This window comes from Centruroides sculpturatus, unplaced genomic scaffold, assembly GCF_000671375.1.
Source record: "Centruroides sculpturatus isolate CEXI.00-Female unplaced genomic scaffold, Cexi_2.0 scaffold1293, whole genome shotgun sequence".
Lineage (NCBI taxonomy): Eukaryota > Metazoa > Arthropoda > Arachnida > Scorpiones > Buthidae > Centruroides > Centruroides sculpturatus.
Window position 1 is genome coordinate 211,433 of NW_019385695.1, and position 16,632 is coordinate 228,064.

At 33.5% G+C, this 16,632-nt stretch overlaps 1 protein-coding gene across 3 annotated transcripts in view; it reads left to right on the top strand.

The window, feature by feature from the left end:
- The window catches only part of LOC111641272, a 24,786-nt gene extending 12,669 nt beyond the window's left edge, over positions 1 to 12,117 (top strand). For 2 of the 3 annotated variants that reach the window (XM_023387423.1, XM_023387424.1), the window contains exons 3-4: positions 9,673 to 9,856; positions 11,366 to 12,117. In XM_023387423.1, coding sequence (XP_023243191.1) covers positions 9,673 to 9,856; positions 11,366 to 12,051 — 870 coding nt within the window. In that variant the 3' untranslated portion in view covers positions 12,052 to 12,117. Of the gene's footprint in view, positions 1 to 2,850; positions 3,633 to 9,672; positions 9,857 to 11,365 lie in introns of those variants that run through there. The other variant, XM_023387425.1, reaches the window with a different exon arrangement.
- The last annotated feature ends 4,515 nt before the right edge of the window (positions 12,118 to 16,632 follow it).

Here is a 16,632-nt window from a genome sequence, read left to right on the forward strand (position 1 = left end):
AGTGATTTTAAAAACTACGTATTTAATTTTCTTTCTGTTGAGACCTAAATATCGATCGAAAAACCAATTGTACTTTAAAATAAAAACGCAAAGCCTTCTCACTGAAATTGTAGTTTTATTTATTGTAGTGTAGGACCTACAAACACTTGTCTTTTTCTTTTACCCGTGACCCCCCGTGTAAGGCTTTGCGACCCCCTGGGGGTCGCGACCCACAGGTTGAAAAACACTGATGTACAGAAACTTACTACATTATTATAATAATTACTAATATAAAAACCATCGTCTGTGTGTGAATTCCTTACAATTCCTGCAAGTTTTTCCGATACAGGTAAAATTTTGGTTATAGTCGTTTTATGTCATGAAAATTTATCACTTTTGCTTTTAAGTACAGTAGCTCGTTTGCTAATAACAGTTCTTCAAGGAATCCGTAAGAACTCGATTTTGTAGTTTATTTTTCATTAAATTTAATTGCAAAAAATACGTTTAATTGCTGCACTTGAATGAGGAAGCAATATAAAAATCTATTTACTGTCAAAGTAAAGTAAAAAAATATAGAAATATAGAATAAAAATGAATGTTTTGAAAGGTACTAAATCGAAAGGAAAGGTATTAGGATTTCATGAATGATACTAGGAAAATGGTGTTGGTCACTTAGTACTGGGACAAGTAAAAAAATACTAGATTAGTACAAAAGTACTAAGTGGAAAAAAACCTAGTTCAAAGGTAAGTCAAAAGTAGCCAAATGCTCGAGCAGTTGGCTACTTTTGGGATACGTTTTAAAAATTATTTGGCTACAAGTGCAAGAAACATCTGGCAACGCTGCAACAGAACAAAGGCCGAAAGCGAAATTTATGAAGGGAAAATGGTGGAAAAATAAGGAAAAAAAAACAAGGTTCAACAAGCCACACACTGACAATTAGATAACAAATCAAGTAGCTTTAATAACGCTCGCTCGAGCGGGAATATTTAAATCAGCATCACAAATCACATATAAACAAAATAAACAACTGCGCCAGCAATGTCGAATTTGAACGAGCTAGTGCACTGCCTGCGCGCATTGGTCATTCCCGAAGCGCGAGTCACAGACTAGATTTTTTTATATGAATTGGTTTATTTTAATTTCTAAATTTAATAGTTTGCGATTTTGCGCACTCCCTTTGAATGGCGCCCGGGACACGTTCCATACTTGCCCACCCTAGCTACGCCTCTGCCCTAAGAAGTTCTGTTATTTCATCATGAGTAATTTGGCAATGAGGAGGAAGAAATCCAGTAGGCAAAATCGCACGAATATTACTTCTAATCAAGCCACTACACTCAACATCAACGCACTTAGTTATCTTTAGAAATGAAAGAAGACATTATTTTAAAACTCTTTAAAATCTGTTAATATTTTGAGCGTAAATTCAATTTACTTGTAGAAGATATTGAGATTCGCGTACGTGCTTAATTAATATACCAATCATGGTTCAATTCGTTTATTTTTTTTTTATCTTTTGCATTTTTACGTTTAACGATTCAAAAGACTGTTTACTACTAGGAAATCATGCAAAAACTTTCACTGATCGACTAACTAGCACACGTGTAAACAGAAACGTCATACAAAACAAAACCAGAGAGAAAAGAGAGAAATCACCATACGGCCTTTCTCCCATGATAATATATATATATATACGTAGAGCGTAAGACTGCTAGCGTTATTATTTTATCACATCACAGGAGATGGATTTAGTACAAAGAGCGTTCTTAATTGAAACCGCCAAATTGAAGCCAAATTCAAAACTCCACCAATCAACAAGATCAAAAAATAAAAATAAGAATATTACGTAAGACGAGATCTATTATTCCCTACCCGAATAATAAATCGTAAGAAATCCTTAAACCCCCAAAGTACCTTACGTAATTTATGGACGGTCCGTTAGGCCACGGTGCTACCACCGTGTAGACACACTTCTGCTAAGTCGGCCCGGAGCAAATAGTTAAAATTTCGTTGGTGGACCTGTTGTGTAGTTAGTTGGCTGTAGCTACCTGGGCCTTAATCTAGGCGCATGAGAGGGATTGGCCAGAATGGCAGTATTGCCTGAACATCTTCTGTGGTGCCACACGTGAAGAGCACATTTAATGCATTTAAGGTCAGTAAGGAACTGCAAATATTCCTCTTTCAATTTGTCACAACCTGTATAAAAAATATTTTATAAATTAAAAATCATTAAAAATATTATTTGTGAAATTTGTATAAATTTATATAAATTCGCTTTATTTTCTTTTTGTGATTACGAAAGAAATGTTGTTGATTTATATTTTTAAAATATTGTTTTAGTTTATGAATTAACAAGAAACATTTACAGAGCATTTATTTTAAATTTGTAAATATATATATATTTATTTTTAATGATTTTTACATTGAAATGTTTGACCTTTCGAACGTAGAGAATTTTCTTTTCATGCTTATGTGGTGTTTATAACAATTTATGAAACATACCAGACAAGTCTTTCTGGGTATATTCGGCCACAGTTTGGTAAAAACTGTTAAATAAGACTCAGCAAAGTTGCTAAATAATACGCAAGAAATATTATTTGACATAAGTTACATCATACTAAAAATTCGATTACATTCAATTGGACTATACTTGTAAACAGTCGACAATAAAGACTATTATTAAAGTAAGTTGCATGTATAATGAATTTAATTTTCTTTTCTGTCAGTTTTAATAATTTTAATGACGTTGTACAAACACACCAGTTCAGTTAATTTGCATAAATTTATGCTTAAAAGTCAATAACCCAGTGTACGGTTCTTTTTAACGTCTTCAAAAATTCTTTAATATTACATTATTTTTGTTCAATACACAAGCAACATAGTTAACTGACTTATGAACCACGCTGTCTTTTATACTAATATCCTGTATGAGTCGTTCAATAGATCCTATTTGAAGCATTTCATACTCTGAACTTCTCACTTGTCAGATAAATTAGACTTATGCTTACATCAGGGCCCATATTGGCCTATTCCAAAAATGTACAAGACTTGTAATAATTGCAGCATGCTAACTGATTATAAGGAACTTTATAAAATCCAATTTGCTTATAACTAGTATATCTTGTTGTAAATTGTAATTTGAAAAGCTTGCAACAACTGCAAGCAACAGTGCATAAGTCTGTTACTAATTCTAAGTAAATAAGAATGATTTCTAAATTAGGAAGGATACCCCAATGGTAAAATATTAATACTTTTATTATTTAATTTTCCAAAATGTGGTGTATAAACTCTGGAAACTCTGGATTTTAATCTACCCCTCGTACAATACTAATATTTTCCTGTGTAGAAATGCAAAATTTATCATTCACCACGTTATTCTCATTGATCTCGTTCACTTCTATTGATATTCTTAATTACAGCATAAATATTTTAGAAAATAGTCATTTTGATAATGGATGAACCAGAAAACAAGTGTGAATTAGTGTGTGAAAGCCGTTCGAAGAAAAATTTGAATGTTGCCTACGTATACGATATAGTGAGACGTATATTGAAAACTTTGGATAATTCCGAAATAGAGAATTGCATGAAAGTTTGTTCATTGTGGAAGGAAATAGGAGAATCCATATTGAGAGGAAGGATAACGATTGCAGTTGAGGTGAGTTATAGTTTAAGATAAGAATAAACAGGTGTAAAATGTGAAAAAATATAATGACTGTGTAAAATGAAACCTGTGTAAAATGTGAAAAAATAGGTATCGTGCGATTCCGGTTTACACAGGTTTTACTGTATTTTTTGATATTGTGATATTTATGATAAGCAATATACAGAGCCGTAACTAGAATTTTGGACGCCTATGGCCAAGAATGAAAATGGCGCCTTTTTAATTTTTATTATTAAAAAAATAATTTTATTCTAAAAAAGGTTATTATAAAACATTATGTAAGAATATTTAAATACTAGATAAATATAAATATAAAAATTTTTTGTGTTATTAATTTTGAATACATATTTGTTTCGAAACCTTCTCATTGGCGCCTTTATTAAATCGGCGCCTATGGTTTGGTCCTCATTGGCCACACCCTAGTTACGGCTCTAATAACATATACTCATGCAGTTGAAGTGTTCATGCAATAGTAAGATTAGTTTTGCCAACATTTGCGATTATGTGTATAATTTTAGTTTCATATGGAATCAAATACATTAGTTTAGTATAGAAAGTTTAGTATAGAAAATAGAAATGCATTTCCTTCTCGTTTGCATCTCGTCGCGAACGATAGCAACGCAAAGAGACGGAGAGACGTGATTGGGCGATAAATCGTTCAATTAATTTTGAATTTTTGTAATGGCATAGGCATGTTGTTCGAATAGGCATGTTGTTAACCTTCTGTTCGAATTAAACTTTCGTGTTACTAAATCTGTGACGAAGTTTTTAGTGACATTCGAGTGATGTTTATAGCAGTGTTTTTCAACCTGTTGGTCGCGACCCCCAGTGGGTCGAAAAGCCTTACACGGGGGATGGCGGGTGAAAGAAAACGACAAGTGTTTGTAGGTACTACACTACAATAAAAAAATCTATAATTTCAGTGAAAAGGCTGTGCCTGTTTATTTTACAGTACAATTGGTTTTTCGATCGATATTTAAAGATAGAAAATTAAATATGTAGTTTTTGAAATCACTGATATAGTTTTAATATGGCCCTGGGGGGTCGCCGGAATTTTTTAACTTGTAAAGGGGTCGCGTATTCAAGAAGGGTGAAAAACACTATGTTAAAGAAATCTGAATTTTCTATAAGATAAAATGCATTTTAAATGTTTAAACGGTAAAATATAAAATCTACGTATGAAAGAAAGATGCTACGTGATACGTATATCATTCCTTTCCTAACGATTATAAAAATCTCCCAGATAGAAATTACAAGAAGTTGAAATTTTTACGTGTCTCTCCTTGTGCAGAAATTTAAAAAATTGCTACAGAAGGAGAAATGGAGATGGATTACAATCTGAAAAAACAGTAGACCTATAAATTACCAGTATTACTTGTCTGCCTGCCTGTCCTTTCTTAATCTCGAGAACGGAGTTAGATAGATGAACGTCGAGAACATATATGGATAAGATAGGAGCAGGAAGCCCCGATTATATTGATACTTGAATGAAAACAGGAGATCACGTTGTTCCAATTGAAAACTTTCCCATGAAAGATGTTAGATATATGACCAGCACGACGGTATTGCTAGCAGAAAAAGTATGATATATAGAGGCAAGACACTAGTTTGAGATGGAGAGCATATATTTCAAATTAAATAAATTACTACAAATAATTGGAATGTAAATAATTATTTTGTTCATATTAGTATCCAGTTTTCCGAATAAAGTTCGTTGAATAAAACCATTTTTATTTCCTGTATTTTCACTTACAAATATTTACTCGAGAGTATTAAAGCCTTCTTTGTACTGTACATTGGCCTCTTTGGCCCATGTAGTAATAGTTTCTGGCAAAAACTATTACTACAGGTGATATAATAAAGAAATTTTGCTCTTTCCTGAACTAACTCTCATTGCTGTGTCAATTTTTAAACACCAGTATTAAGTCCTATTAATAAATAATGTCCAAGTAGACAATTAACAATAATGTTTTTATGTAAATCACTTAGAAATTATGTGAAATTTTATAAATATTGTAATATCGACGCGGATGATGCGTTGATCCATCTGAAAAACTGTGGCAGCCATCTTGAAGTTTCTGTTCGGAACTTTCGAACTTCGCTCCAATACTGCTGCAGCTGATAACTTGTTATGGACATTCAGATGTTTGTAGCAATACTTATCTCTCAAGGCGTTACCATGCATAAGCAATAAATAGAATTTCCCACTTCCGCAGATATCTGGGACTTTTATTACTTTCGAAAAGTTTTGTGTCAAATTGCGCTTGCATATTGATATCCTTACGATTCAAACATGGTTTATTCAATGTGTATGGGCGAGAAAAAAATGATTAAAATTTCCTTAGTAAGAAGATGGAAGTACTGTAAATTCATTTATCTTGAAGTATGTAATAAGAAATTAAAATCTTTCATTTAGACGTTATCACTGATCGATTTTGTTTCTATATACTACAAAGAAAGGGAAAATTTACGCTACTGCATGACAATGTTGGCGAGAGCGAAAAACTATGATTGATTTTGTAGTAATTAAAGTTAACATTTTCATTAACCTTTCCTTCAAATGTTGACTTAATTAGAAGTCAACATTTGGAGGAAAGTTTTATGAAAACGTTTACTTAAATTCTGTACTTCAAAATCGAACTTTTAGAAAAGAATTAATGAAATTTTGAATGAAATATTTCCAATTAAATATCTTCTAAAGGTTGATTTTAATTCAATTTAAAGTCGAAGTTTTCTTATATTTTTCTTCTAAAGTTTGACGATACCTATAGCTTTTGCCTTTAAAACTTATTAAATTATTTTCCAAATGTTGATTTAGTGATAATACTACTAAACATTAGCATTTGATCGTGGGTTCGCACCTCAGCAAGGGGCTGTCCACTACTTAACTGAGTATAGTGTTTATAAAGTTATTATTATTGAAAATACAGGGCGACCTGAAAGTTAATTAACCATTGAAAAGTCAAAATTTTTATTTTATAAAAATGCTTTTATTGTTTACAAATTTTAAATAATTATTGAAACTAATACAGTATATTTATATTGTTCAATACACGAACTGCAAATTCAATTTATTGTGTATATTCACGTGTATAACTGGAATTTACAAAGTAAAACGCGGTTAAATGACTTTTGGGTTACCCTGAACTGTGTTCGAATTTGTATAAACTCTTAAGTGAAATGTTTGTCCTTTTTTCATATGTAGGACTTACCACGTGATATAATTGCAATCACGAACTTTTATCCAGAATATGTTCTTGGCTTCTTCAAAACACAAAATGGCAACATTAACATCTTGACAGGATATAATGGACATTCGGAAGAAAACATGGAAAGGAGTGATGAAACTAAGACAATACGACTTTTATTGCGGTTGGATGCTCGATGTCGTAAGTATCTTATTAAAACTTTAGCAAAATGCCCACCAGTGTCCAATGGTTGGCATATTATTGATGTTTTAATTGAATGCGAGTAGTGGGTTTGTGTGTCACCAATGGCTGAATACGTGGAATGTTTCGGTTTGTCACGTGTCTAATATTCAAATAGCGGCCAGTTTTGTATAGAATGTTCTTCCCGGAAGGCATTTTGAGAAGAACATTTTATTTGTATTGTTATAGATTGGATGAATTTATAAGGATCGTGGCAAGATTCTGTTAATTCTCATTTCCACTATTTCGAGAGAATTCGTTTTGAAAGGTGGATCAAATCGCCAAATCACATCTAGTAACCACACGTGTATTTGCAAATTCTTTGTTATTAATTCAGTTTTCCTGAATGAAGGCGGTACTTGCAATAATTACAAAGAATTATGACACACATTGCAAGAAATCTTTACAGATGCACCGTATCAACATGTTCTGGCTTGGCTCTATTTTTACCGTAAAGAATAACTATCATCACATGTTATAGGTTGAATGTATGAGTTTTTCAGCATTTATTCGTAAGTTCCATTTAAAAATATCAGATTATTCGTTCGGCAATTAAATAAAAAACAAACAAACAAAATCATGGGCATCATCTATTACAGTATACAAATTAATATGAATATCAACTTATAACTTTAACAAAATAATTAGAATTACTTCAATTATAATAGAAAATTAATTTCATTTGTTAGAAACAAGTGCTCATATGTTGAAGGAACATCGGTCTAATTTTAGGAAAATCCAAGCAGCACAAACCTTAGTTTCACTTCTCTGTGGTTGAGACATCAGTCCCTAGCCTCGCTGACTGACGAATCTCTCGATAGAATATTTAAGTAAATAAGGGCCTACTTGTTTGTGATGGTACTGATTCTAATGTCTGATGGTTCACACAGCCTTTCTTGTAGAAAGTTTTGACTCAGGGCAAGACGAGGCTCTATGACATATCCGGCTATCTACTGGTTAGTTCTGCAAATTCTTCAAGCCTGTTGTGTTTATATGAAGCTGTCATGATTAGTTCAATTTGTCCAAAAGTGTAATTTGTTACTATCTCGGCTCAGTCCCTTTAATTTATCAGTAACACTACAATCGAGAACAAACACTTCATTTATAGTCAGAATATCTATAAATCATTCTGTCGACTTTAAAACATCTGTGAAATCAAGGACTCACCTTGTACGATTATTGCTTTAATAGCATAAAATAACCAACACTTAGGAGGCGATCTGCCAATTGATGATACCACCTGGGAGGACTTTCTACGGGAAACTGGTTTCTATTTAGATGGTACACACGCGAAGGAAAGTACGAAAGCTTCACGTAGCCAGTCCGTTTGTCGAATGGCCAAGCGGTCAAGGGGGCAGCCTACCCCTCTAGAGGACCCTAGTTCGAATCCGAACGAGTCGAAAAATCCCGAGGAATTTTTTGCTGGGTCGTCCGTTCGGATATGTTGGGCCCCGTCCCTCATTAGTTGGCAGCCCCCTTGTGGCCTGGCCGAGCCCATAATAGGCTTGAAAAAAAGAGGCCCTCTTAGTGCCCACAGGGCAGAAACAGTTAAAAAATGGTTTGTTGGTCGGGCACGAACTGCAACCTAAAATATTTTAGACTTCTATCACAATGGTAGGTGGATAAAATCATTCAGCCACTGGTGAAGATGTAAGAGAAGTTAATGGAATTTAATTTGAAAACGTAACGTTTTGCAGGTAAAAATAATCATATAAAGGACCGGCGATATTCTCAAAGGCTCATTAAACGTTATTCAAGTCCCTCAAGAAATCTGTTACCAATATGGATCGCTGTTTTTCCTCAACTTCCCGGACTGAAAATAAGTCGTTTTGTGTTTTCAGAAAATGAAATCAAAGAAAAGCTGAAACCTGGTCCCACGTGGTTTACAGAATTGACAGACATTTCTAAAGAAGAAACGAAATGCGTCCTGTGGATTGTGGATGGAATACTGGACGACACCTTCATGAAAGTTATACCACAATGCGCAGTAAGCGGTATATCAGATATTAGTTTATGTCCAGCATACAGATGTATTGTGTTTTCGGGGAGGATGGTACATGCATTANCGTGTATGCACGCTCTGCAACCGTCTTCGATTCCATCCATTAGCCACTCGTAGGGAGCTATTTGACTAAGTGCATTGTTTTAAGATTTAAAAAGTAAAGAATATTTTATATTTTTATGTACGTTTCTTTACAAAGCTATATTTAATTATAATTTTTTTTAAAAGGTAACTTTTTATTATTTTATTTTTAATTGTAGCCCTTATATCGTGACTAGCGATTCGGAATGTAATTATGATATTAAAAATGCATTTAGAGAAGTCTATGGTTTTTACTGGCTTATCGAATAAACGATACGAATGGACCCTAGACCATCACTGACGCGCAATTGACTGATTGCCCTTGCATGTCGGCTTCTTACAAAAACACAGCTTCCCTATCATTAAATGTCACGACACGCCCCTGCATTGCAAAGTCCAAATTTTTATTGTATATAAATGCTTTATTGTTTACAAACAGGGTTAACTGACTTTTGGGTAACCCTGAACTGTGTTTGTTTGTATAAACTCTTAAGTGAAATATGTGTTCCTTTTTTATATGTAGGCCTTACCACGTGATATAATTGCAATCACGAACTTTTATCCAGAATATGTTGTTCGCTACTTGAAAACACAAAATGGCAACATTAACATCTTGACAGGATATAATGGATATTTGGAAGAAAACGAGGAAAGAAGTGATAGAACTAAGATAAAACGACATTTATCGCGGTTGGATGCTCAATGTCGTAAGTATCTTATTAAAACATTAACAAAATGCTTACCAGTGTCCAATAGTGGCATATTATTGATGTTTTAATTGAACGCGAGTCGTGGGTTTGTCTCACCAGTGGCTGAATACGTGGAATATTCCGGTTTTACACCTGTCTAACACCCAAATAGGGGCCAATTTTCTATAGAATGTTCTTTCTGGAAGGCATTATGCGAAGAACATTCTTTTTGCATCGTCATAGATTGGATGAATTGAGAAGATTCGTGGCAAGATTCTGTCAAGCCTCATTCCCACTATTTCGAGAGAATACATTTTGCAAGGTGGATCAAATCGCCAAATCACATTAAGTAACCACACGTGTATTTGCAACTTCTTTGTTATTAATTCAGGTTTCCTGAATGAGGGAGATACAGTATTTGCAATAACTACGAAAAATTATGACACACATTGTTTGCATTGAAGTCTATTCAGAGGCGCCGTATCAACATTTTCTGGCTTAGCTCTATTTTTACCGTAAACAATAACTATAAACATATGTTGGAAGGTTCCATTTATGTGTTTTTCAGCCTTTTTTCGTAAGTTCCATTTGAAAATATTACATTATTCGTTCGGCAATTAAACAAAAAAGAAACAAACAAAATCATGGGCATCATCTATTACAATATACGAAATAATATGAATATCAGCTGATAACTTTAGCAAAATAATTAGAATTACTTCAATTATAATAGAAAATTAGTTTCATTTGTTAGAAAGAAGTGCTCGTATGTTAAAGAAACATACATCAAATTTTAGGATAAAGTCAAGCAGCACTAACCTCGATCTCATATCTTTGTGGTTGAAACATCAGTCCCCGGCCTCGCTGACTCACGATTCTCTCGATTGAATATCCAACTGAATAAGGGCCTGCTTGCTCACAATGGTACTGACTCTAATGTCTAATGCTTCACACAGTTGTTCTTCCAAAAACTTTTGACTTAGGGCAAGAGGAAGCTCTATAACAAAGCCGGCTATCTACTGGTATTTTCCGCAAATTCTTCAATCCTGTTGTTTGTTTACGTGAAGCTTGCATGATTAGTTCAATTTGTCCAAAAATGTAACTTGTCACGATCTGGCCTCAGTTTTCTTTAATTTATCAGTAACACAGCAATGGAGAACGAACACTTCATTTATAGTCAAAATATCTGCAAATCATTCTGTTAACTTTGGAAAATCTCTGAATTCATGGACTCCTCATATACGATTATTGCATTAATAGAATAAAATAACTAACACTTAGGAGGCGATCTGCTAAGTGATGATACCTCCTGGGAACACTTTCTACGAGAACCTGGTTTCTATTTAGGTGTTACACACGTAAAGGAAAGTACGAAAACTTCACGTAGTTGGGCACGAATTGCAATTTAAATATTTTAGACTTCTATCACAACGGAAGAAAATGTGTAAGTAGATAAAATTATTAAGCCACTGGTGAGTATGTAAGAGAAGTTTAAGGAATTTAATATAAAAACATAACGTTTTGCAGGTAACAATAATAATATGAAGGACCGGCGATATTCTCAAAGGCTCATTAAACTTCATTCAAGTCCCTCAAGAAATCTGTTACCAATATGCATCGCTGTTTTTCCTCAACTTCCCGGACTGAAAATAAGTCGTTTCTTGTTTTCAAAAGATGAAATCAAAGAGAAGCTGAAACCTGGTCCCACGTGGTTTACAGAATTGACAGACATTTCCAAAGAAGAAACGAAATGCGTCCTGTGGATTGTAGATGGAGTACTGGACGACACCTTCAAGAAGGTTATACCACAATGCGCAGTAAGCGGTATATCAGATTATAGTGTAGGTCGAGCATACAGATGCATAGTGTTTTCGGGGAGGATGGTACACGCATTATCATTTAATCTGCCAAAAGATCATACATTACAACAAATGAAAGTTACAGAATTGAAGCAATACAACATTGCATGGAACAATTGTATTTTGTTATATTTCAACCAAAAGTTCATGAATTGGTGCAACGATCGATCAGGCTTTCCCGAACTGGAGATTTTTAGTAAAGAATTTCACAACATACCGATTTTGTTTTATCATAGCTTCGTATCTTTCGGTGTCGAATACATCCCGAATATTTGTGAAAACACAAGTACTATAGGAGAGTGTACAAAAGATGCATCAGTTCTTGCAAAAATTGTTTTATTGTGGATTGCATGACTTGTATTTATGTTGTTAAATGCAATTTTAAGGTACTTTGTTTAAAAAAGATGTATTCCTCGTATATCACATTTAACTTTTATTCAAATCATTTTGTGTATTTATTGAAGATCAATTGACATTAAAACTGTATAAATTACAAATGTAATTAAAATTTAAATATGACTTAATAAACTGATTTTTATTTAACAATTTTACTAGTATTTTTTCTCTCTTTGCCCTAGTGCCCAGCAGTTGCTAAAAGCAACTGAACATTATATTTCGAGTGTTCGCACCTTAATAACTCGCTGGTCGCCTGACTTTTTTTGGGTATTCTTTATGTGTGTAATAATCCAAATAGGAACGAAGTTCCTGTTGAAGATCTTTCCAAGAGACTCCCATGTGTTGCGTCGTCAAATTCCATAGAACCAAATATGACCACTGTGCGAACACTAAGAGGAGTTCTTATAGTAAGCCCATTATGATTTCAACCAGGCCCACAGTCGAGTGGCTGGGTGTTGAGGGACAGGGCGACATATTCGGATCGACCACTCCTGAAAAATTCCTGAATTTTTGGCCAGTCCTGATCCGATTCCAGGTTCCAAAGCAGCAGACTGCCATCTTATTTTTTAGTTCATGTGGCTGTCGAACTATATGTACTAAGTGGGCCTATTAATAAAGACATTTGTAAGTTCGGCCAGGCGAACAGGTCAGGTAATGAGAGGCGGTGTCTGACAGACCACCTATGAAAAGAGTGCTGTCACTACACCGACAATATTTTCTTCCAGTATTGAAAATTTCTTTAATTCTTGCTACGCCAAACCTTCATAGAAAATTGCAGAAATTTATGTAAATCCTGAAATACGTTAATTTTTTTAAGTACAGTACCTAAGTAAATAACTTTTTTTCACAATTTAACAGTGTTTCTCTACTTTTATTTAAAAAATAAGTTTCTTCCTTTTATCTCATAAAATATGTGCAAATACACATCAATTTCTCAGTATCGGCAAAGGAACGGAATTTTTCGCAATATGGGAAATTTCCTGCAGATAAAAGCTTTGGTTTGAACGCGTATAATTTAAAGAATAATAAAAGCCTTAAAAGAGTAATTTCATTGAATTATGATAAAATTTTCTAAGAAAAATATATTTAAACACTAAGACTCATTACCTAAAAATTAAATTTTTGGTTATGGAATTTTATTTAAAATATTTTTGTATTATTAATTATTATATAAAGTCAAAAGGATTAACTTTTACGGTAGAGATGAGTTTTTTTTTCTTTCTTTCAAAGTGGAAATGCCAATAACGAGTAAAACGTTCGTTAAGTCCGATACAATTCGATATATGACACAAGATTCTCTCTTCTTCCCACCACCTTAACCTTTAACCACCAAAGTTTATGCCATATGTATAGAAACATTCCTGTCAATTTTCAAAATTTATGGTTTATTTTACTTAATTATTGAATCTGAACACTAGCATCCTCATTATGGAGATCCGATAATCACTACTACACTTCTGAAAAGACTATTTAAGATACCCTTGTTGAATTTGTAAAGAAATGTTTGATATTGTTCCGAATTCGAACACAATTTACCTGACGAAGGCTTATAAATAGAACCGAAAAACGTTTAGTAAAGAAATTTAAATACTCCAGTGGTAAGGTGTGATTTAATATTTAGTTATAACTACGTATTTCACAGATAAGCAGGGATGGATAATCGGAATCGGGAGTAGAGGAGTCAAATCTTTTTATGGGAGTCCGGAATCGATTTTAAACAATAGCGAGTCGGAAGACGACTCTGTATTGTTTCCGCCGACTCCCCATCCCTGTAGATAAGTATGGTTTTCCAAAATGCGGAATTATAGTTTGGTTATATAAAAAATGTATACAACAAAGTCAATGTAGGGGCCAAATTTAATAAGTTTTTCGCAGAAGCAGCAGAAGTACTAAGTTGTACATGAATAGAGATACACAAAATAAGGAAAGAGATTCCGATTTGTGCCCAATTCACTCATAGTATTCACTGGTTTTCATTGTAGTCTCAGTCTAAACAAGCGCATCTAAATCGATGGGTAGACAGCTGTTTCAAGAAATTTTTAGAGTAATATTATAAAAGTGGCTGGTATTCATGTGTCTGGCTAAGAGCAGGAGATATTATTCTTTAGTAATTCTATCTCCAGGTGAAGCGAACTTCATAATTTCATTACAAATGTAAATTCGTCTCTGTAATCCAAAAACACACTTTGGTAGACGTATCTTACAGCAATTTCTGGTTATCAAATTATTTTTTATTTTTCATTGGACTACAAATATATTTCGGATTGGTATAATGTACCCCAACCCCTCCTCAGTGCTAGTTCAAATAAAACAAGTAATATTAAAACATGACAATGTTATATTATATAAAACAAACCAAATCAAAAAAACACATTTTCTCATTATGTAAATTATAAAAATTGTTTCTTTTTTTATTTCACAAATTATTATTTTACAAATTTTATTTTACTAAATTTAATTTTATNAAAGGGAAGTAGAAAATCCTTCAGAACATGAAGTCTCACGACAGAATATAGACTTTTCCTCCACCAGGATTTGCTTATGTTCTAAACCTACATGCTTGTTAGTAAGATTTCCTGTTGACGAGAAGTGCTTATCGCAATAACAACAAGTATTTTCCGATATATCCAACGCAATATTTTCCATAACGATGTCTTCGCAACGTAGCGGGAATACATCAAAAATTATTTATGATAAAGTAAGGTGTTAAAGCTAAAATATCGACAAAAAATTCCAAGCACACCGTACAGTACGAGGTATACGCTACCTCAATGTTCCGACACTAGCGGCATCTCGTGGTAAAAACCAGAACTACGACAACGGAATCGTTCTGTAATTAGCTGCCAGTATTCTATCTCGTTGTCTGAGACCTACTGTAGCAACTCTAGCGGAACCTTTTTGTAACTCATGGCAGGCGATCGTGTTGTGTGTTCGGAGTGCAATCTCTATTTTGGGTCATGTTAAATTTCCATAAATTTAATGCTTTTTCTTAACTCGCATTTTCCTCTACTGTATTTTAACTTTTTCTGTTGGATGTCAGAAAAGCAAATTGTTGATTACCATATAGACCTAGATTATTGTGTTATATTGATTACTATATTGTGTTATTGAACCGATTGTTTTGTTTTATAATAAATGTATTTATTATAAAACAAAACAAATTTGTGTTTCTTTAGAAATAATGTAATCTTCTCAGGGTTAAATAGTCAAAAATAGTGAAAATTTCAAATTAACTTACATTTGTACACTTATGGTACAGTCAATATTTTTTTTATCTGTTAAAATAACTTTAGAATTATGAATTTCCAGAAAGATAGTTTTCAATCAATTTATCATTGTTCTAATTTTATTTATTGAATTAAACTCATATTAAAACATTTTACTTAATTTTTAATACATCTCGATAAACAAACCGTATAGGAAGAAAGTAGATTGTTTATCATCATCTCATTTCTTTTAAATTATATTAAGATGGTTTAAGTGAAAAGTTTGAAAATAATTTTAAAAATATCGTTGGTTCGTATATAATCAAAGTAATTTTTTTATGTTTTAAAATGGACTTTTATACCTTAAATTTTGGTTTGAATAAAACGAAACATAGCTTATTTCCTAATTTTTTGTGTTAAAACGTATTGCTTCTTCTTGATTACGATTTCTATAGAAGCGCTATGGTCGGTCTCAGCCAATGTCTTTCTGCAGCTAAAAGCTTGTGCGTTCATATCGAATAGCATTCGTATCGTTCTTTCGGTCGCTATGTCCGGTGTATGGAGACAAAATGCCCACAGTTATAGGTATAACTTCCTTTGGTCGCCCGGAGCTTTCGGGAACTCGAGCTTTTATACGTTCTTCGTGGGAAATGAGTCACGTGATCTACTTCTGTTGTCACTAATGGTGCATTTCGATCAACTAAGTGTCGCCTTTCCCACCTAAGTGTGAAAACAATCGGTGACCTCAGATATACTTCTCACAAAAAGTGTTTTTTTCATCGGTGTTGTTTACAAAGATTTTCCTGACATCGGCGTAAAAATCGCGAATTTCACATATATACTCGTATATATAATCGAGACGAGTTAATAATGATAATAATAATAATTAGCGCAGAGCCCAAACGGTTAGGAGTTGAAAGTTGAAATTTGGTACACAGTTAGGGTACGTCACGAAAACGCACACCAAGAAGAGATTTTTCGAAATTCCCTTTCCGGGGGAGAGAGACAGGATTAAGGTTTCGATAATGGAAGTGTTAGGTAACAATGGCAGTGTTAAGAATGGACGTGTCAACAATGGCAGTGTTAAGAATGGACGTGTCAACAATGGACGTGTAAACAATAGAAGTGTTACGTAACAATGGGCGTGTAAACAATAGAAGTGTTACGTAACAATGGAATTGTTAAGAGAAAGCGACGTGCAAGACGCAGATGCAGTTTTTTTCGTTTTTGCGGGAAATCGAACATATTTTTAGACCCATCTAAAAATTCTCTAATTAGTCTGGAAACAAGGGGACCCAATTCTTGCATTCTGTGAAAACGGGTAAGGTTGACT